Source organism: Eulemur rufifrons, chromosome 13 (genome assembly GCF_041146395.1).
Source record: "Eulemur rufifrons isolate Redbay chromosome 13, OSU_ERuf_1, whole genome shotgun sequence".
Taxonomy (NCBI): domain Eukaryota; kingdom Metazoa; phylum Chordata; class Mammalia; order Primates; family Lemuridae; genus Eulemur; species Eulemur rufifrons.
In genome coordinates, this window is record NC_090995.1 from 3509398 (window position 1) to 3532392 (window position 22995).

Consider the following 22995-nt stretch of genomic DNA (forward strand, 5'->3'; position numbering starts at 1 on the left):
AATAAATCACCAAAACAGATTTGGAGTTTAAGATGGCTTGTAGTTTGGCTCTCACAGAAAAATCTTGGATAAACATGTTTGCTACTTTAGACTTTGGCTTCTTAGATCATTTTCCAAGTCCTTTCACAAGACAAATGTCAACAGACACGCTGTTCTCTCACACATGCTCCCCACAGCACCATTCCAGCCTCCACGGTCACAAGGTTGGCCAGCACTTCACCTCCCTCAACACCTTTGGCTTCAGAATCAAAATCAAAATCAAATGCTAATTGAATACTATTGGATGGTTTTGAATGCATGTATTTTCAAAAATTATTCTAGCAACTTAAAATCTATTCCATTCTAAATAAAATACTTACTCTATTTATTCTAATTTTCTATAGAATATTTATTTTTCTTTTCGGAGACAGAGTCTTGCTTTGCTGCATGGACCTGAGTGCAGTGGCGTGATTGTAGCTCACTGCAACTTCAAATCCTGGGCTCAAGTGATCTCCTGCCTCAGCCTCCCAGTAGCTGGGACTACAGGTACACGCTATCACAGCCAGCTAGTTTTTCTTTTTTTTTGCAGAGATAAGATCTCATTATGTCGGTCAACCTGGTCTTGAGCTCCTGACCTCAGGGGTTCTCCCATCTTGGCCTCCCAAAGTGCTAGGTTTACAGGCATGAGCCACTGCACTTGGCCCTATGGAATATTTATCTATTCTAAAGTCCGATTAATGGCTGCTAAATTCCCTCTCCCAAACTTTGTTTTGCACTTTATCCCTCAACATGCTTTAAAGTTTTCCGACTATTTATGCACATCTGTAGGGTTATAATTTTTCTTTCCAGCAATCTTTAGAATAATATTAATCTCACCATTTTGCCAAGTCACCCAGAAATGAAGGATTTAGACTGAGGATAATTCTGACAGTTACAATAAGCTTTCTTAGGCCCATGTGAATTATGAGGGCTCTGGAGAAAAAGGAGATAGTTTGATCCCTTGCAGAGATGCTGGTCTTTCCCTCAGAGGCTCTGTATAGGCATAGTGGAGATGCCAGCCCTATTCTTCCTGTTGATCTGTGGTAACTTGTTATATCAGCAATAGAAAATTAATACCCCCCTGTTGCAGACATGACCATCTCAGGCCAGTGGGTAGTCAAGTCTCCCTCTCAGACGACAGCCTGGAAATATTCTCCAATTTTAAGACCCAAGATTAGACTGGGTCCATCTAGATGATACAAGATAATCCCCTGATCTCAAAATCTTTAGCTTAATCACATGTGCAGTATCTCCTTCACCATGTAAAGCAACATATTCTGTATGTTCCAGGGATTGGGAGTGGACGTCTTTGGGGGCCATTATTCTGCCTGCCACATGGGCAATCCCCGAACTAAGCTGAACCAAGCATGGCCTCTCTCCAGTTGATCTCAATTTAAAAGATAATACTTAAACAGAAATGCAATATAGAATTTGGCTGCGTTAGAGAGAGAGAGAGAGAGAGGCAGAGGGAAGTGATGCCCTGTGGCACTTAGAGATTGACAGGTTTACCTTTGGACATTCCAGATGTTCCAGGCTGCCATGGCCATCTAAAACTAGACTGCTGATGCCCACTTATGTATCCCCTGCGCTTCCCACTTGCCTATCTAAATTTCTGGAAGGCAAGGCAAGGAGTAAGAGCACAGTTCTTGCTAGATGGTATTAGCAAGGATCTCCTGACTCCACGGAGTTTGTCCCAGTGCATTTTGTGGTTCATGGAGCCATGTGTTCATGAAGTGATGGAAGCTTCTAAGTGGGTACCAGGGTCCCAAATGTACCTGGGCCCTAAAAACAAGGTGGTAGTGGCTGCAATTCCCTCAAGTGCTGCGTCTGCAGGTGAGGGAGAGGAGTAAAACATATGCTATTGATTCCATCTGTACCTCTAAATTCCAACTCATCTTTCTTGACAAATCTTAATAAAATATCTTATCTCTGAGGCTTCTTTGACTCTCAAAGTAGAAGTCACCCCTTCACTTTAGTCAAAAAATAGATGCCCAATAATGGGATTGCTGGATCAAATGGTAGGTCTACTTGAATCTGTTTAAGGTATCTCCATATTGCTTTCCACAGAGGTTGCACTAGTTTGCAGTCCCAGCACCAGTGTATGAGTGTTCCTGTCTCTCCGCACCCATGCTAACATTTATTGTTATGGGACTTTTTGATAAAGGCCATTCTCACTGGAGTTAAGTGATACCTCATTATGGTTTTGATTTGCATTTCCCTGATGATTAGAGATGTTGAGCATTTTTTTCATATGTTTATTGGCCATTCTTCTGTCTACTTTTGAAAAATTTCTATTCATGTCCTTTGTACACTTTTTGATAGGGTTGTTTGATTTTTTCTTGCGATTTTCCTGAGTTGTAAATAGATTCTTGTTATCAGTCCTTTATCGGATGTGTAGCATGCAAAAATTTTTTCCCATTCTGTAGGTTGCCTGTTTGCTCTCAAGACTGTTTTTTTGGCGGTGCAGAAGCTTTTTCATTTAATCAGGTCCCATTTATTTATTTTTGTTGTTGCTGTGATTGCCTTTGGGGTCTGCTTCATAAATTCTTTGCTAGGCCAATGTCTATAAGAGTCTTTCCCACATTTTCTTCTAGAATTCTAATAGTTTCACACCTATGGTTTAAGTCTGTTATCCATCGTGATTTGATTTTTGTGAGAAGTGAAAGGTGTAGGTCCTGTTTCAGTCTTCTACATGCGGCTCTCCAGTTTTCCCAGCACAATTAATTGAATAAGGATTCTTTTCCCCAGAGTATGTTTTTGTCTGCTTTGTCAAAGATTAGATGGCTATATGAGGATGGTTTTATATCTGGATTCTCAGTTCTGTTCCACTGGTCTGTGTCCCTGTACTTGTGCCAACACCATGCACTTTTAATAACCACAGCCTTGTAGTATAGTTTGAAGTCTGGTAAATTAATGCTTTCCAGTTTGTTCTTATTGCCTAGAATTTCTTTTGCTAAATGGGGTCTTCTCTTGTTCCATACAAAGCATAAAATTATTTTTTCTATATCTGTGAAAAATGATGTTGGTAATTTCATAAGGATTGCATTGATCTGTAGATCACTTCAGGTAGTATAGACATTTTAACAATGTTGATTCTCCCGATCCAGGATCATGGTATTATTTTCCACCTGTTTACATGCTCTGCAATTTCCTTCCTCAGTGATTTATAGTTCTCCCTGTAGAGGTCTTTTACCTCTTTAGTTAAATATATTTCTAGGTATTTTATTTTCTTTGTTGCTATTGTGAAGGGTATGGGTCTCCATTTGACTGTTATTGGCATATACAAATGCCTCTGATTTGTGTGTATTGATTTTGTATCCTGAGACTTTACTGAATTCATTGATCAATTCCAGGCGTCTCTTGGTTGAATCCTTGGGGTTTTCTAGATATAATATCATATCATCAGCAAAGAGTGAGAGTTTGATCTTTTCTGTCCCTATTTGGACACCTTTGATTCTGCTGTCTTGCCTGATTGCTCACACAAGGACTTCCAGTACTATGTTTAAAAGTAATGGGGACAGTAGGCAGCCTTGTCTGGTTCCAGTTCTGAGTGGGAATGCTTTAATTTTTCCCCATTCAGTATGATGTTGGCTGTGGGTTTGTCATATATGGCTTATATCATTTTTAGATAGGCCCCATCTATGCCTAGTTTGTTAATCTTTCTTACCATGAAAGGGTGTTGAATTTTGTCAAATGCTTTTTCTGCATCTATTAACAGAATCATATGGTCCTTGTTTTCGTTTCTATTTATGTGGTGAATTACATTTATAGATTTATAGATTTGTATGTTGAACCACCCCTGCATCTCTGGGATGAAGCCCACTTGGTCATGATGGATTATTTTCTTGATAAGCACCTGGATTTGATTTGCTAGGATTTTATTGAGAATTTTTGCATCTATATTCATAAGGGATATTGCTCTGTTGTTTTCTTTTTTTGTTGCATCCGTTCCTGGTTTTGAAATCAAAGTTATATTGGCTTCATAAAATGTGTTGGGGAGAATTCCGTCCGTCTCGATGTTGTAGAATAACTTTTGTAGGATGGGCAGCAGTTCTGCTTTATAGGTGTGGTAAAATTCAGGTGTGAAGCCATCTGGTCCAGCACTTTTCTTTTTGGAAAGGTTTCTTATTGCTGTTTCAATTTCAGTTCTTAATATTGGTCTGTTCAGGCATTCTATTTCTCTTGGTTTAGCCTAGGGAGGCTGTGTGTTTCTAAAAATTTTTCCATTTCCTCCACATTTTCCAGTTTGTCTGCATAAAGGTTTTTGTAGAATTCATAGATGATATCTTATATCCCTGTGGCAGCTACCCAAAAGAACAAAAGTCATTCTATCAAAGAAATATCTGCACCCGAATGTTTATAGCAGCACAATTCACAACTGCAAAGATGTGGAAACAACCCAAGTGCCATCAATACATGAGTGAATTAATAAAATGTGGTATATGTATACCATGGAGTATTGCTCAGCTATAAGAAATAATGGTGATATAGAATCTCTTATGTTCTCCTGGATAGAACTGGAAGCCATTCTACTAAGTGAAGTATCCCAAGAATGGAAAAATAAGCACCACATGTACTCACCATCAAATTGGTTTCACTGATCATCACCTAAGAGCACATTTGGGAGTAACACTAATTGGGTGTCGGGCAGATGTGGGGGGCGGGGAGTGGATGGGTGTATACATACATAATGAGTGCGATGCACACTGTCTGGGGAATGGACACGCTTGAAGCTCTGTCTCGGGGAGGTGGGGGAGGGCAAGGGCAATATATGTAACCTAAACTTTTGTACCCCCCATAATAAGCTGAAATAAAAAAATAAAAAATAAAAATAAAAAAATAAAGATAAAAATAAAATAAAAGACATATTTATAATATTATAAAAACAAAACAAAAAAATAATAAAACACAACTCTATATGGGGCTTTAAAAATATATATATATGTATACATACAGGCACTCCCTCTAAGTCGGGCATTAAGTGTGGGTATGCACAAGGGGAAGACAGAGTGGTGCCTTCCTCCTCTGAACCCACTCGCAAATCTTCTCCTGGCACCGACCACTTCCCACCTCACATGAGGGTTCTCTGTCTTCCCGACCTGACCACCGACCCCACTGCTGATCTGGAATCCCTTAAAGTGGAGTCACTGAATATTCTAGATTATGAGATTCCTCACAGGTAGCACAGTCGCTGTCCTAACAAAACTGAGCACAGGGATTCAGGAATCATTTATTAAGCACCTACTGTCTACATGGTACTAGGTGCAGTTGAGAATACAACTAAAATGTAAGAAGGCCTCTGACCAGAAATTTCCCATAGAATCTGAGAGTCTGGTCTCTACACTAAATGCATAGAACAACGATAGAGAAGAGGTTCCAAATACCACAGGAGGGACGCTGGTGCTAGAGGGATGCAGAGAAGGGAAGGATGACTGTGATTTGCAGCTAATATTTGTCCACAAGGGGGGCCTTGGCCTGGGTCTCTAAGTTGGTCAGGATCTGAATGAGTCATGGAGATAGAAAAGAGGAGACAGAGCATGACGAGCAAGGGCTTGAGAGGGGAACAGATACCTGCTTGGGGGACAACGGAGACACAAGCTCTCAAAGAACCTGGGCCTGCACTGGAGCTGGGGAGGGGCAGAGTGAAGGGGCAGGTTAAAGCCAGATCGTGGGTCCCCTTGGAGACCAGGCGTTAGATCTGGGACTCTCTTCTTTCCTTCACACCTTTCCGAACTGAAGTTCTGGGTTCTATTGGGTGAATGTTTCTCAGCCCTGGTGTCAGTCTCCGTGACTCATAATTAAAGCTTCCTGACACAGTCATGAGCTAGTCAGGAAACTGTTCCCTGGGCAATTCTGCAGAAATGTGTCCTTTAAGTTAAACTGTCCATGTTGACAGATTACATCTAACTAAAGAGCTCACTGCATGATTTTATGACAACTCCAAGTGTGGATAAAAGAAAAATCCAATCCTATTCTCTGAAAGCCATGTACATGCCAGTTACATTGATCAAAGGACAATGGAAATGATCCAATGAGGATTTTCTTGATATTCTCAGATTATTTAAAGTCTACCTGAAATGCCAGCTCCTCCACGATGCCTCCTCTAAGTCCTTCATTCAGAGGGACTGTGTTCTTCCTTCTCTGCTCCCAAAGCACTAACCTATCCCTGTGATGGGTACTTCCAGACAGGCTGATATGCAGACGTGGCTGCCTGTGGGCCTTTTCCCCATAGACTATGAGCTTCAATTTATGGATAATAACTGCAACTAATATTTACTGAGGGTTCTCCTACCTGCCAAGTTCATGGTAATTGCTTTATTTCACTTATTCACCATACACTCCTTTAAATTGGTACTTATCTTCATCTTACAGATAATAAAGCCCAGGCAAAGAACAGTTAAATAATAAGTCCAAGTTCACACAGCTGGTAAGATATGGTGTCTGCCTGACCCCAAAGACCATGCCATAACCACTGCTCCTTACTGCCTCTGGGCATGGGCGGAAGTCATCCCTTATTCAACCCTGCCCCCGACTGGACCCAGCTTACAGCCTGGTATAGGCAGGTGCTCAGTCAGTGCTGATTGGAGTGTTGCATGGAGCAGAAATGCCAGGGATGGTGACACCTTGGCTGGGACTGATTGGGTGTCTGATTCCCTGCTGTGAAGAGGAGGGTGCTAGATCAGACACGTTCCTCTGGCTCCCAGCTCTCTCTGTCCTACCTCATTTGTGCTGCTTCCTCAGTCCTCCTCCCTGCTAACTGCACCATGTGCATTCAAGGTTGGAGCTCAGTGCACAGAAAGGGAAACAGAACTCTGCCTGCGAGAGGGAATCATGGAATTCGAGAGAGAGAGGAAGATTAAAATTTATTCCTATGTGTAGGGAAACATTTAACCTAATTAAAACAAAGTGTTATCTGATATTAACAAATCACAAAGTCAAGGTTTTGGAGTAGTAGTTCAGTGCCCTTTTCTTTCCCAATTGACTAACCTAAGCATAATTTGATGGGTGTGGCCTACAGACACAGGTCACCTGTGGAATTGGGCATTACTCAGCAAACACAGTATCTGTGCACTATATATATGCACTCAGGCAGGGAAGAAGTCCACAACCTCACCAGTCTCCTGGTCTGCAGAGAAGACAGCAACAACATGAGCACAGCAGGAAAAGTAAGCAAAGAACCATTACCGTTGGAAATATATCCTCATTAATATAATAAATAAGGGGATGCAGTATTTGATGGATAATTTAGAATTCATATCTAAATTAGAAATGATACACTGAATATGATGCACAATATATGCTACAACTTATGATGTCTACTGAACTACAGTGGAAATAAGCTATTCTAACTACCTTTAACAAGAATGTATAGAACTGTTATCTAAGTTTTTATTTCCTCCATTAAATAAATTTATAGTAAAGTGATAGTTTATTCCAAGCTAATCATAACTAATTTGTAATTCTAAAGTCAAAAAAGCCTTAGGCAAGAAGTTATTCCATTCAGAGAAATGTGAAGTGTAAAAATAAGAAGTTATCTTTATATTAAGAAATCCTAGGCCAGTGGGGTGGCTCATGCTTATAATCCCAGCAGTTTGGGAGGCCGAGGCAGAAGGATTGCTTGAACTCAGGAGTTCAAGACCAGCCTCACAAGAGCAAGACCCCATCTCTACTAAAAATAGAAAAATCAGCCAGGTGTGGTGGCACACGCCTGTAGTCCCAGCTACTCAGGAAGCTGAGGCAGGAGAATAGCTTGAACCCAAGAGTTTGAGGTTGCAGTGAGCTATGATGACACCACTGCACCAACACTGGGTGACAGAGTGAGACTCTGTCTCAAAAATAAAAAAAGAAAAGGAACCGTAATTTAGATGTGTTATTCTTTGTAATCACATTCTTTTTATGAACACCAGAGAATTAAGTCTGACAAAAGTTTTCTGAGAGGAATTTAATTCAGAAGACTGAAATATCCTTCTAATTTTACTATAAAATATCTTAAAAATACACATAGCATTAGAATCATCAAGGTTAAACAGGACAACATCAACATGCAATGTCTGGGTCTCTTATGCCACCTTTTAGGCAATTCCAGAGAAATCCTACAGAACAGTATCTTCCGCATATAAAAATCAGTGTGATTTTACAGAAAATTATTACCAATAAGATTTCAATCACTTATTAGCACGAGGAACACAGGTCCTAAGACTTCCGAAAATTTATATTTATTTGTTCAGTGTATTGACAGATACAGAGAAATGGATGTTGTCATTCAATATAATGAAATCCTGTATTTAATTGCTTACTTACAAGAGGCTGGGCAACATTTCCAGCACGTTTGTTGTGTTAGGAGTGGAGCACACAGTAAAAGGTCTTGCTAGGATCTCAAGTTAAACGTTCTGAGGTTTCTATACACACACACTATCTGACAAAACAGGCTCATGTCAATAAGATTGGTTGGATGAGTGGGCAATTCTCAGTGTTCTTATTCCATTTTATTTTCATTTGTTACTCATTAGAATTTGCCTTCTAAAGGAAAAATAATTAGGAAAAAGAAAAATTAAATTTACCAAAGCTCAGCTTAACCTAAATAATGAGTTCATTAAGTTTAAGTGAGGTATAAACCAACCATATTAATGAAAATAATAAATGATGAACTAAGCAATCGATCCTCCCCTCTCAGGTGCAGCGTTAGTAACTTTGCCTTTTGATCTCCTTTCATTTATGTTTGTCCGCCCTGCATTTTTTTTTCATCAGATGCTAAATGGTGACAGCACCAACATCTACTTCATAAGGTGGTTATGAGAATTTAATAAATTAATGGTGTAAAACACTTAGAACAGTGCCTGGTACACAGCAATAAGTCGATAAATGTTAGTCACTGCTATTATTGCTGTTGTTATTTAACGTTCTGTTAACTTTTAACTACCGTGGGGCAGTGAAAGGTAAGGCTGGATTGATCTTCACTCTCTAGACAGCCAGCTTTGTGACTTTGGGAAAATCATTCAATCCAAGTCAATTAATCCTCAGTCTTTTCATCTGGAAAATAAAGCCAATAATTCACTAATACTATCCTGGCAGCCCCTGGTCAGGTTTAAAGGCGAAGCCTGAAACTCACCCCGCACAGGCCACAATGTGCCTGTCACATCACAGGCACCTGAGAATCAGGACCTTCCTGCTATGAGGATGATGTTTCCAAGGATTCTCATATTGACTTTGGCATTGACCATGTTAATCACTCTGCAAAGTGGAAGGATTAGATAAGTAATGAACTGAATTCTCAGAGGAACAAATTTCTATTGAATTTATCATATTTGCAATGATGTCAATTGTCTCTAGAAAGAGCTCTGTTAACTGTACACGTTTTACAACAAGGAAGATAGGTTTTATGACACATTCCCACACACTGCAAATATGTGTTCAACTTTTATTTTTAGGAGCATCTATGGATAAGCTATGCTAGCTAGAAACTCAAACACACAGTTCTCCAGTTTTAAAATATATGTGTGTGTGTGTGAGTGTATATACACACACAAACACACACACACCATGCTAGCTCTAACCTCTGTAATTTTTGGCCCCAATCTAATCTGGAAGGAGCCTCTACACATCAATTACATAACAAAACAGGCTGCCAAAGCTAAGTTTCAAATGAATCACACAAACAAGTAGCACACAGAAGGGGTGGGAAGAGAAATCAGAGGAGAAAAGACAAATACAGAAGAGAAATCATCCCAGGGCAGGGGGCAAGTAAATTTTAACTGTCATTACAAAGACAGATCCTTTGTCCTAAGCAGGAACTGACCAAGGAAGTAATGGATTTATGTGAACAGACACCGGCTCTGTCAGGAAAATAATAGTGACTTGGGACTTTATGTAGAAGCCAACAGTTGTTTGTAAACAATGGGTTTTAGGACAGCTTTAGAAATTAGTGAGAATAAACACCTTTGGAGAAAAACAACATGGGGATGGCCTAAAATAAAATATTCTCTTTTATCTCAGTGCCTTATTATACTTTATTCTGTTTCTCCTTTCTTGTGGCATTGCTTTATACTTTTTTTTTACAAAGACACTTTTATTCCCTATGTAAGTCAGGATTCTTCACTTCTATGCAGCACTTGTTAGGTACCACACTTGGGGCTCGATGCTCCATGTACAAAGATGAAGAAACCTAATCCCTGACTTCAAGACAGGGAACAAGCTGGTGTCATCATTTTGTTCATTTTGCAGGTAATAAAATGCAAAGCCGCTGTCTTATGGGAGTTAAACAAACCGTTTTCCATTGAGGAGGTGGAGGTGGCGCCCCCTAAGGCCTATGAAGTTCGTATTAAGGTGAAACATTTTTCCACTTCTATTTAATTTTAGTTTTAAAAAAATTCATAAAATATTAAAAATGGAAAAACCAAGAATCTATTAAGAGGCACACCTGATATGGTAATTCAGACAATGGAATTACATTTGTTATCAAGGAAAGATGTGAATATGAATTGTAAAATTTTTAAAAACTGACCAAAGAGTATATACAACATACTCCCAGTAAAATAAAAAACAATTTGTGTGTCTGTAAATTTAAAAAGTACAAAGGGATATATCAAGATTTCAAACTCAATTAGCATTATATGCTTTCTTGGAGTTAATCTGTAATTTCTACTTCTTTAAAAATGCATTCTTTCGTTAGATAAGGTAAATATTTCGAGATAGATTGTTTCCCAGATTATTCTAAATTCTTTAACTCGGGAAAGAAAGGTACAGAAGGGTTTCAGACTGCATAGCCTTGCTTGGGAATGAACTGCATATTTTGTATTTGGAAAAAGCTGCGATTGTTAGCAAAATCCTTAAAAACGTTTTAGAAGCACAATTCCAGAAAATTAGGTATGCTAAATCCATCTGAGAGTCATAATCTTTTCTGAATCTTATCATTTTCTCATTATTCTGTAGATAGTGGCCACAGGAATCTGTCGATCAGATGACCATGTGGTCAGTGGCACCATTGCCAACCCTCTTCCTGTGATAGCAGGGCATGAGTCAGCTGGCATCGTGGAGAGCATTGGAGAAGGGGTGACCACAGTCAAACCAGGTACAGAATTCACACTCAGGGGATGTGCCTTGGTTCAACACCCCAAGATACCCCGCCTGGATCAGAAAACTGAGGCAATGGGGATGAAAGATCTTGCACAAGGTCACAGCCCAGCTGGCCCTGAAGTGTGTCCTCCTCCCTCCCTCCCTGCCTGACCCGGGCACGTGTGCATCCAGGCACTCACGTGTTCTCCCCTTCAGCACGTTTACTGAGCACCTATTAATACACGACGCCAGACACTAGGTTAGAGCACAGGGATGTGAGAGATCACAGGAGACACAGGGGCTGCCAGTGTGGAGTTCATCCCCTAATAGCCCCGGTTTAGTGCTGCTGGGCACTGTCTTCTGTCAGGGCCCAAACAGAACTGGCCGTGGGACCAGGGAGAAAACACAAGCCTTGGTTCTGAGGCTCCAGACCAGTGTATGGAGACTGTTCTGTGCTGAGTTCACAAAGGGGCCCGTGTGGCTACAGCCGAATCAACATGACCTTTCCTTACGTAGCACGTGGAGCCCGTTCACCCATTTCCTCTTCCCACACAGCCTCTCTTCTTGAACAGGGAGTGAATGAAACAAACTACATGAAGGCATCTGGCCATAAACAGTCTATTGTTTTACCTTTAGCCATGACTGAATGTGACTGGTTGCAAATTATGAATTATTTTATCTTTAATATTTATTTTACCCTAATTTTATTGTGCAGTAATATAAATATTTTTACAGGGAAATGGTGACTAAATAGAAACTTTTCATATCACCATTCCCACATAACGTTAATCCATAAAATGTGGTGGACCAACCATTTCTCTTCGTCTTGTGGGATAAGCAGAATAGATGATTATAAATAAAAATTATATATCATTCTAAAAAATCATTTTAGCCAACACATTTGACCGTCTGCCTTACCAAATACTTAAATAAGCTGTGAACAGCAAATAATAAAACCAATGCTCTAGTTTGAGCTTCTGCTCTTCATACTTCCTTTAGCCAGAAATAAATTAATAATAAAATGACACCCTTCCTTTTCACCCCTTGTCCTTTCACCATGGCAGGAAAAGGAGATAATTCATAAATTATCAACTAAACACATTTGAAAGTCAGTTCTTCTCCTAAAAGAAAGTGCCTAACTCACTGTGGAAGGTTGAGGTTTTCAGAGGCATTTCTTCCATTCTTCTTTGTCCTATTTTTGTTACTTTTCCTCAAAAAGAAATTAAGATATTTTTAAAAAGCATTCACTACATATGAAAGATAAGCATACTAATTTTGAAAGGCCAAAAATTGGTTATCCAAATTCTCATTTTCATTTTAGCTCAAATTATTACAAAATATCACATCTCCCCAACATCCTGTGGAGCTATGGCAGCCCACTTCCAACTGAAAATGTTATTGACACTTACACTGAGAATACTTAAGATTTAATTAGCTAAGGGTTAAGCGAGATGATGTGTGTAAAGCCCCAGGAGAAATCAGGATGCTGAATAAAAGTTAACTCTACAGAAATAATCTTTAAAATCCATGTTGTTTTCCACATGTACTTTCCTCTTTGGGAATCTTCAGGCACATGTAACCCAAACCAACAGCAATGCTGGCAGAAAATGACCAGTGGAATAGCATTGATTGGACCCTAGTTCATGCACACTTGCCAAAGACACAAACCTCCAATACATACATATAAGCTCTAAGTTCTTACTCTATAAATCTCTGGTTTTAAGAAGATTTTGTTTTATCCCCCTCCAGGTGATAAAGTCATCCCACTCTTTGTTCCTCAGTGTGGAAAATGCAGAATTTGTAAACACCCTGAAAGCAACTTGTGCTTGAAAAGCGAGTAGGTTTTTCATCCTCTCTTTGCACAGCCCTTGAGTTTGCGCATTAGTTATGCTCCCGTCTCATGCCCTGTGTGTCTGTGTGTTGCATGAACAGTGTGGGCAAGCCTCCAGGGACCATGAAGGACAGCACCATGAGCTTCACCTGCAGGGGGAAGCCCGTCCACCACTTCGCTGGCATCAGCTCCTTCTCCCAGTACACCGTGGTGGATGAGAACGCCGTGGCCAAGATTGATGCGGCTGCACCACTGGAGAAAGTTTGCCTCATCGGCTGTGGATTTTCCACTGGTTATGGGTCTGCAGTCAAAATTGCCAAGGTAGGAATGACAGGGGCAAGTAAGATCTTTACACTCAGATTGGCAGGAGCCACAAAGGAAGCAATTTCTCACAAGAATCAGAGATTATTTTTCATCGCTGTGAGGTGTTGATTACGAGCAGAAAAATGGCCCCAGAAGGAATTGAGAGCATGTCTTTAAAATTCAGGTGTTAGTTATAGATTAAAAGTTGTTCATACTTGGTTAAGAAAAACTAAAGATTTCATTTGCAATAATTATTCTTCGATATTTTTCCTTTTTGGGATTATTAACTTGTAGGGTTGAGAATTCATTCAGTCATTTATTCTACAAGTAGAGAGAGCAGCTGTACCTGCATTAGGCACAGTAGGTTCTGCTGGGTTCTGAGGCAGCAAAGATAAGTGAAATGAAGGGTTTGCCTTTGAAGAGCATCTAGTCCCTGGACCCCCACTCCCACGTTTAGGATCAACAGTACGTTCCAAACCTTACCTGACACATTTCCAAACCAGGAGTCACCCACTCTGTGGATTCTTCAGAGAAAAGTAATAAAGCTTCAGTGACACACTTATTTCACTCATTATGAGAGTTCATCTCCGTCTCCCTCCCCGCAGTGAACACACATACACACACTCCTCAGAAGTGTTCAGTTTCAAGGAGAAATGCTTTAAAGGCTCCGCTTCTCAAATGGCTGAAAATCTAGTAGTGTATCTGGTAGTACTCTTCATTTTGTGAAACTGAGGACCAGAGACATAAAGCTGAATGCTGGTTGGTAGGAGAGCTGACACTAGAATACCATTCCAAAATCTCTTGCTTTATCTTAAATCACAATACGTAATTGCTAGCACTTTTAAATCACAGTCATGAGCTTTGTCTTTTTCTTAGTAAGGTAAAAGTATCGTTGTACCCTGTAGTACTGAATAACATTTGGTGGATAAATGAGTGAACAGACACCCTTAAGGGAATGTACCAATGAGATTACTGGGCACAGAAAGAGCATTTTAGCCATACTGAAAGCTGACTATAGAAGACTAGATTTATTAAATAGCCCCTCAACAATGTAAACAATTCAGAGTACATCCTTCCAAATTTCTGTCACTTTAGCACTTACTGCCTTGAGCAATTGTCTCATCTGTCTTACAGGTGGTCTAAGTGGGCCTACCCATAGACCAGAAGCTGAAAATACTCATAATGAAAGATTTTATTTATTATTAAAATATAGACCATCTTTGGTTGCATTAGTGTTCACTAGTGTACTTTTCAAAGCAGGGATTTACTGGTCATGACTACTGAAAGTTAATGAACCAAGCAGTTGATCATTGAGGGTTTGACTGATAATTCTTCAGTCTCCTTAAGTAGCCTTTTCCACTTATGCCGTTTGCCACAAACTGCCTTTGTGGATGTAGGAGACACTAAGGCTGGCTATAGATGGCTTTCAGCCATGTAGATTCTCTTCAGGATTGCAGTCACTAACATTTAGAACTCCAAGGTCATCCAGTCCCGGGTTCCCAGCCTGGGCATCCCATTGCAGTCACCTGGGGCCTGGGCCACACCTGCAGAGATTCTGATTTAATTGCTGTGGGCTGTGACCTGGGCATTGGGATTTTTTAAAGCTCACCAGATGAGTCTAACATGCAGCAAAGCTTGAGATCCACTGACCTAGCTCAACACCCTCAACTTAAACATGAAACAATTAAAGCCAAAAGAGCTTTTGACAGCAGCTTGGACATGAGAGTCTGAGTGGCTCTTGGTAACAGACAAGGCCTGGCACTTTATAAAGCCTAGGCACATTCCAACAGTCAATACTTAATCCATTTTTGCATTATCTGAATACACAGGTCACCCAGGGCTCTACCTGTGCTGTGTTTGGCCTGGGAGGTGTTGGCCTGTCCGTCATCATGGGCTGTAAGGCAGCCGGAGCGGCCAGGATCATTGCCGTGGACATCAACAAAGGTAAATTTGCAAAGGCCAAGGAGTTGGGTGCCACTGAATGCATCAACCCTCAAGACTGCAAGAAACCCATCCAGGAGGTGATAAGAGAAATGACCGATGGAGGTGTGGATTTTTCGTTTGAGGTCATTGGTCGGCATGAGACACTGGTACGTACAATGACATGTGGAAATTTCTGCTTCTGCAATCTGGAGTATGCTTTTAGGCAGCAGAATATAAATATTGTGTAGAATGAATATTTTTTAAATAACGAAAGGTAATTTTCCATCTCCTGTTTGTTACCTGGCTTGTTTCATTTATTGTTGAGAAATCTTTCATTCCATCAGCTAAGCAGGCCTGCCTTGAGTAATATTTCCTTTTTAGAAAGAAAAGAATTTCTTTTTAACTGAACCATTACGGATTTACTTTATTAATTTTTAGTTATAAAATTGAAACTCAAGTAAATATATCTAATATAAGTTCTGTTCTCAAATTGGCATTATTTTTCCTCCCATTCTCACAAAAATGGGTTAACAATTCCTTACATGCTTTACTGTATTCCAATTTTTTTATGTGTCACATTTTTCCTAAAAGAAATGAGTAATTTTAGGTCAAGAATTATTTCATTAACTGAAAATGTGCCCTAAGGAAAATGACTGCTTTAAGGTACCCTGTATTTTAACACAGAGAGAGCTCGGTGCCAGGCACATGACTTGTACCTAATATCGATATGTTGGACTGAATACTTTAAAAAGTCAACAATTTACCAGCCCCCAAATTTGAGAGATACATTCCTATCTCATTGCACTGTTTATGGTTTACATGAGATTATGTGTGTAAGATACTTAGCACAGTGCCACCTCTCATACAGTAAGCTCTCAATAAATGTCAGCCAGCGTTATTGATAGGAAATACTATTTCCAATCTGGGAGTGCTTATGTCATCTTTGAAATATACATCCTATTACTTTCAAATAAGTACAAATATCATCAGCTGCAATGGAAAACACATCTCCAGCTATATTTCACCCACGCTGAATTCTCTAGAATCCTACTGAAAAAGTCCACAGAGGCCAACAAATACCCACTGTTGAGGTTCTCCAGGAAGTCTCAGCAGTGCGGTGAAGGGGAGCAGAACCCTGAAAGCAAAGCCCTTTGCAGCCATGACCTGCGACATTATGCTATACAACAATGAAGTTTCAAGAGAATACCACTTCCTGTAGTTTTGCTCCTTATGCTCTTTTCCTATTGTTTTTCTCCATTTTCTCATGTGGAACTGAATTGCTACCTTATTTGAGGATACCAAATGCCAGATAGCCACATGTTCTGAGGATATCTGGTCTTCCAAGTGTCATAATCCAAAATCGAAGGACTAATCATCATTTGCTTTGGGGGATCCTGTACCGTTATCTTACCACAGAACATGTACAAAAGGATGACTAGAGGGTGAACACTTTCTGGACTGTCTTTTGAGAATCCAGAATAATAAGTGTAGTTTAAAATGAAACCACCATGCATTTGGGGGAGGTAAAAACAACGTTTAAAACATGTCCATTTTAGACATGGACTGCAGAACAGGAATCCATCAAAAAGGCAAACAATCAAATGGGAAAGAGACAAATTTTGATGATGTAATCACACCTCGTTCACCATCAAACCTTCTGGTTCAATGTACTAGTTTCAAATCATCTACTTAATAAATCAATGAAAAATGAGTTAACCAGCTCAAAGATCGCCTGAGGATCATGTGACGAGGAAACACTACCCTTCTTTAAGGAACCAGAATTTACATATGTTTGTAACGATGTTTGCCTCCTTATTACTGTATAAGAAAGTGTTAACAATACACAAATGCATTCATCCATTCTTTCATTCAAAAACCATTTTCTGGGCATTTCCTAAATCCACAGCACTAACCTAGGCCCAAAAAGGAATGAAGAACAAAAAAACATAATCTCTTCTCTCCGCACACTCACAATCTCGCTAAATCAATGTGACATCATACTGTGCATTATCAGTAGAGACTATCAGAGGGTTTACTGTAAGGATGTTAAGTGTTGATTTTATTCCAGATGGCTGCCCTGTTATGCTGTCATGAGGCGTGTGGTACAAGCATCGTTGTCGGGGTCCCTCCTGATTCTCAAACCCTCCCCATCAACCCTCTACTGCTGTTGACTGGACGCACCTGGAAAGGAGGTGTTTTTGGAGGTACGTACTTACGCTTTAGGGCCAAATTGTCATTAACCTCAGAATACCTCCTCTTTTACAAGTGACAAGGCCAGGTTTTGGAAAGCAAGGTGTTCAAAAATTAATCACAATTCTTATTGCATCTATAGTCTCCAAGTCAACTAGATGTGGAACTAAGGAGGACAGAAGGTCCCAAGACAGAATTTTCTAGTGTCCCCATAAACTAACTAGGACCTCTTTTTATACTTGTGACTGCATGAGACACCAAAATTTCTGATAGGGCATTGAAAGTCGATAGGACACGTGAATCTATAATTCATGTCTACACTCATTGCCCAAATTGAGATAACTGCTAAGTTTGCTCCTTGACTTTGGGCATAATCATCTGCACTATAATTTCTCTATGAGACAACTAAAAACTAAAGACCTTTGTTTATCGGGGAAGATTTTTTTTTAAAGCCAAAGCACTTCAAAAGGACATTTATCAAAGTACTCTGTCTCTCAATAACCTCAATAATAGCAGTCTGAGGAATGCCGCACTTTTTATAAACTTTCATCTTAATCTTATTTGGAAGGTCTTCTCTCCAATTCTCCTCCTTACCCCTGGCTGAAACTAACAATGACATTGTCTTCTTTTCAGGCTTTAAGAGTAAAGAGTCTGTCCCCAAACTTGTGGCTGATTTTATGGCTAAGAAATTTTCATTGGATGCGTTAATAACCAATGTTTTGCCTTTTGAAAAAATAAATGAAGGATTTGACCTGCTTCGCTCTGGAAAGAGGTAAATTTTAAGTTGTTGGTTTTTGGTTTTTGCTTTTTATGGTAAGGGGTTGGTAGAGAATGAAAAGGTAGAACCAGGAGAAAAAAATGGAGTGCCTTGGTTTCCGTTACCAGCTCAGGTTCACATGTAGAGCTCCTGAGATCCTACTGTGGGGCACTGAGAACAGTTGTGTTACATTTCCTATTCTGTTGAAGCCGAGTTACGTTGGTTACAGCAAATGTGAAGGATCAGAGCCACTCAGCCTTCTTTACAAGAGGACACTCACCTTTGCCAAAAAAATAATCGGGTCACCCGATCCTTATTACACCATGGACTCACTGAACCCTCTGCCTGGACCCCTAAATAATAAGGCTGACATTTAGGAGCTATAAATTTAAATTATACTCAGGCCCTGCCCAACACTTTCATTATAGGAGGAGACAGAACTACATTGTGATTTTTTCTATTCAGATACTACTAATTTTTCTTTTTTGGTTTTTCAGCTTACAAAGAAGTTTTTACAAATAAAAGTTATTATAAGGGGGAAGGGTGCAAAATGCTATTTGAATGTTTGTCTTAACTTTTCTGTAAAGCTTAGAAAAATAAGCCAATTCTATTAAATATTTACTACTTCTAACATTTAATATTTACAGCCACCTATTAAGATGAATTTTGTCACCTTCATCTAAATGAAGCACAACTAGTAATGGGCAGTTGTATCCACCCCCTGCCTTCTAGCTCCACAGTCCATGCTTTCTGTGCTACCCCACACTTCCTCTCGTGGGGTTTTCAACTTTAAATAGTATTTCCTGGGCACTCACATAAAATATCATACTAGATACTTCATCTGACAAATATTCTTGAGCAAGGAAAGAAACAAGCAACTAGACAGCACCAGCTGTTCTACTGATTGTCTTATCTGTATTATCGTATGTGATTCCCAAACAATACTGATATGGCCAGTTCCGATTTCACCATCTTGGAAAGGAGAAACCTGAGACTCTGAGACGACACATATAGGCCAGAACCAGGCAGGTAGCCGAGAGGGGAGCAGATTTCAAAGATCTGGTTGTTGGCAAATCAATTCACTTTCTATTACACCACACTGCAAAGTACATGTGTGTGTTTGTGTGTGTGTGTGTGTGTGTAAACATACATACATATAGAATACAGTAGTCATCAAACGTTAGTTATTATCCTGATCATCATTATCATCATCATCATCAGGTGGGAAAGATGATGGCATATAAAGAGATGACCAAGCCCAAAAGCAGTACTGAACAACAAAAGAATTCACTAGGTGTGCCTAAATTCACTTTATGAGAGTGTCATACAATTCAATATGTGCATTTAAACACAATGAATCCTACCAATAAGCAAAGATCAAAAACTCTAATGCTTAATCCTGGTAAGGATAAGGTGACGTGGCCACCTACATATGCTGCTTGCAGGAATATTAATTGTTACATCCTTTTGGAAAAGGAATTTCGTAATTTGTATCAGAAACATTGAGAAAAATTACATCCTTGTGCAAGCAATTTCATTTCTAGAAAACTTTTCTACAGAAATAATCAAATATTTAAGCATACATATTTATTTAAGCATGTTTACCTGTTACCTATAATATAAAAGACTAGAAACATCCTGAAAGTCCAACATTAAGCAAATGGTTAAATAAATTTGAATCATGTATTAGAAATCCATGAAGCCATTAAAAGAAACAATGTCATTACATTGGGAGATTCTCTTGGTGTAATCTTGGTTCATAAAATAGAGAATACAAATTACATATCCAATATGATCCCAAATTTTCAACAAGCACAGTAGAAAATGTATCTATGTCTAGAAAATGTTGATTAAAAAACAAGAAAATACTAAAAATGGTTATTTCCAGGTTGTGGGATTACAGATTATTTTTCTTTCTTCTTTATACTGTCCTGTACTTTATAAATTATGTATATATATTCTTATATTTGTATAACATATATATGCAAAAAAATTTAAACAGGCATGAAGACCATCTTTTTCTAAAAGCATTTATCCCTCAGAAGATGGTTTATAGAAAGGGTATAATGTGTAATGCCAAGTGTAAATGTTACATTTCTAACCTTTACAAAAATGAAGTCTCTTACATTTAATACAAATAGCTTTATTATCTACCTTTAAGTATCTTTAAACATCTCTGCATCAAAGCTCTATTAAATTTTCAGCATACTTTTAACTTAAAATATCACTTTCTTCAGGCTAGTCTCTTAGAATTTATGCACTTTGTATTTATGCAATTTGGAATGCCCGCACACCACACTAGATGTATGACGTGAACCGAATTGCAAATCTCTCTAAATCACAGTTTCTATAATCTCTCAAATGGAAGTAAAATGAAAGCCTACCTACCCCATGGTTTAGGTTGAGGTTGAGGTTTAAATAAGATAATGCATGAAAAGCATCCACAAAGTTCGTGACAAATAGGAAGAACTTTTTACATGTTATTACTCATTATTGTTTATATTCCTTCATTTGCCAGGAACATGGGCACTAAAAATGATTTTTTGAGGATGCTAATATAGAACTGAAGTCCAAATGACAGTCATATTCAGAATGTTATGAGCAAGCTTAAGATTGGAGAAAACACAAGAGAGAATAACAACAACAAAAAAGATGAATTGTGTTTTCATTTGATTTTATCTAATACACAGGAATGGGGATGCCGTGGCTGGGAGCCCAGACAGATTTTCACTAAGACACCTCAGATGCTCCCTGGACCCTCACAAGGAAGAGTGTGAATTGTCTCAGTATTGACACACTATCTTTTTTTTTTTTTTTTTTTTTCTTTTTTTTTTTCTTTTTTTTTTTATTTAATTTTACAGAATCAAAGAGTCTAACAGTATATCTTGTTAGATACAGTATGTCCTCATAATGTATACATTATTTCTTGTACAATGATATGAAATAATATGGGAAATGTTCATGATAAATTATTAAGTGAACAGTGCAAGTTAAAAACAATAGTTTCATATTTTTTTCCCCACCCCCCCTTTCCCGAGTCAGCACCTTCAAGTGTTACCACTCCCCAAACGGTGCGCAATGCACTCATTGTGTAGGCATACCCCCATCCCCTCCCCCACCCCCCACCTCAGTCTGATGTCCAATTGGTGTTGTTTCCAGATTTGTATTTAGGTGATGATCAAGGAAACCAATTTTCTGGTGAGTACATGTGATGCTTGTTTTTCCATTCTTGGGATACTTCACTTAATATAATGGGTTCCAACTCTCTCCAGGAGAACCATAGAGATGTTGTATCTTCATCATTCCTTATAGCTGAGTAGTATTCCATGGTATACATATACCACAGTTTACTAATCCAATCATTGACACACTATCTTTTCCTTCCCATTGCAGTATCCGCACCATCCTGACGTTCTGAGACCACACAGAGATGCCTTCCCTTGAAGCAGACTCCAGCCGCCTCCATCCCACACCCTCTGCAACACCAACTGGACAACATCACTGATTCTGTTCTTCAGATATGTTATCAATAAATCACACACAAGAGCGTTCCAAAAGAAACAGAAATTGATAGCAAATTATTTTTCAAGCAAATGTTTAAAATCCAGGGAGAGCTTTTGTAGATAAGATGTTGAATAAACTGGGGAATTGGGACCACTAAACTTTCCTTCTTAATCATTCTACTCATGTCGCCTTTCCCATTGAGGAAATAAACGTCTTGTGCCTTCTTGCATTTTTTGTGTCTTTTTAACCCACAGTCGTTGAATCCCAGTGGAGGGAACCCTCCACTTGCCCCAAACACACACGTCAGGCTACCAAGCTTGAGGTCCTCTACCTCTACCTCTATTTCCACTACCTGTATTTTCTTTTTCTATAGAACGTGTCAAGACTCCAGGGTAAAAACTGCAATATAGCAAAAGATAGACTCAGTTTATAAATAGAGAAGATCCAGAACTTCAAAATCCAGGGAATTTCTTACAAACTCAAAGAAAATGTCACATACTTTCATACAGTGAAGGAGAGTGTCTCTGTTCTTTTCCTGCTATTAGTTTACACTGAATAATTACTCTTTTAAAGAAAAAGAGGTTTCATGCTTCATGTGATAAATGTGAGGTTCAGATGCTAGTTGAGAAAATTGAACTATTCCTTTAAACATGTTCAAAAATCTATAATTTTTACTCATGAAAGTACTTTATTAGTTAAACGGTCTTAGTTAATGATTACAATTGACTGAAAATGAGACATAAAGTAATTAAAAACCATATGGTGGCTGGCCGTATAGGGCTAGGATGGCAGAAGCTATGAGCACAGCATATACAATGCATAACCAAGAAATTGCACCAACACCTAAAGCAGTACATTTTCTAAGTCAATATATACACCTATACAGCAGTACATTTTTACAAAAATTAACTTCAATCTAGAACTTTTCTATTAAGTACCGTGTCTCAAATCAAATCTATGATCCTCAAGTAAGTTTAATATTTTGAATATGCGAAGGCCTATAGTACCCATTTGTTAATGCTTTCCCACTCGCAGAGGAAGATTTGCATTTTAAGCTTTATCTCCAATGTGTAATGACAAGTTAATTCCCAGTCAAGGAATTACAGCTATCTCCAAAAGTGCTACTTGCTGCTATGTCTACAGTCTGTTTCATAACACAGAAAGGACCCTAGACAGAGAGTAAAATAATCCATCTACCATATACTGTGTGACCTCAATAAGTCCCTGAAACTCTCTGAGCTGGTTCATCCTTTGCTGTGAAAACAATTAAGCTACCCCCACCCATTATAGCCTTATCGAGTTGAATGGGATGATGCCAGTGAAAGAGCTTTGCCAACTGCAAAGTGCCACATAAATGTGGGGAATATTTCATTGTTTTGTCAAAGATGCTGAAGGAGACACTCAGTGTCAAGGCACC

The 22995-nt window shown here is 39.0% G+C and overlaps 1 protein-coding gene across 1 annotated transcript; it reads left to right on the forward strand.

Moving 5' to 3' along the window:
- Positions 1-7101: 7101 nt before the first annotated feature.
- Positions 7102-21807, forward strand: LOC138393866 (alcohol dehydrogenase 1C-like). The gene is made up of 9 exons (XM_069485333.1): positions 7102-7184; positions 10240-10341; positions 10948-11086; positions 12820-12907; positions 13003-13222; positions 15034-15294; positions 17196-17331; positions 17951-18089; positions 21468-21807. Exons 1-9 carry the CDS (start codon positions 7167-7169, stop codon positions 21490-21492), a joined length of 1128 nt encoding a protein of 375 aa, XP_069341434.1. The 5' UTR covers positions 7102-7166; the 3' UTR covers positions 21493-21807.
- The last annotated feature ends 1188 nt before the right edge of the window (positions 21808-22995 follow it).

Excerpts from the sequence above, each read along its gene's own strand:
- LOC138393866 (XM_069485333.1), top strand. Across the intron at positions 15,295-17,195 it reads TTGGTCGGCATGAGACACTG|ATGGCTGCCCTGTTATGCTG; the intron begins GTACGTACAATG and ends ATTTTATTCCAG. Across the intron at positions 18,090-21,467 it reads CTGCTTCGCTCTGGAAAGAG|TATCCGCACCATCCTGACGT; the intron begins GTAAATTTTAAG and ends TTCCCATTGCAG.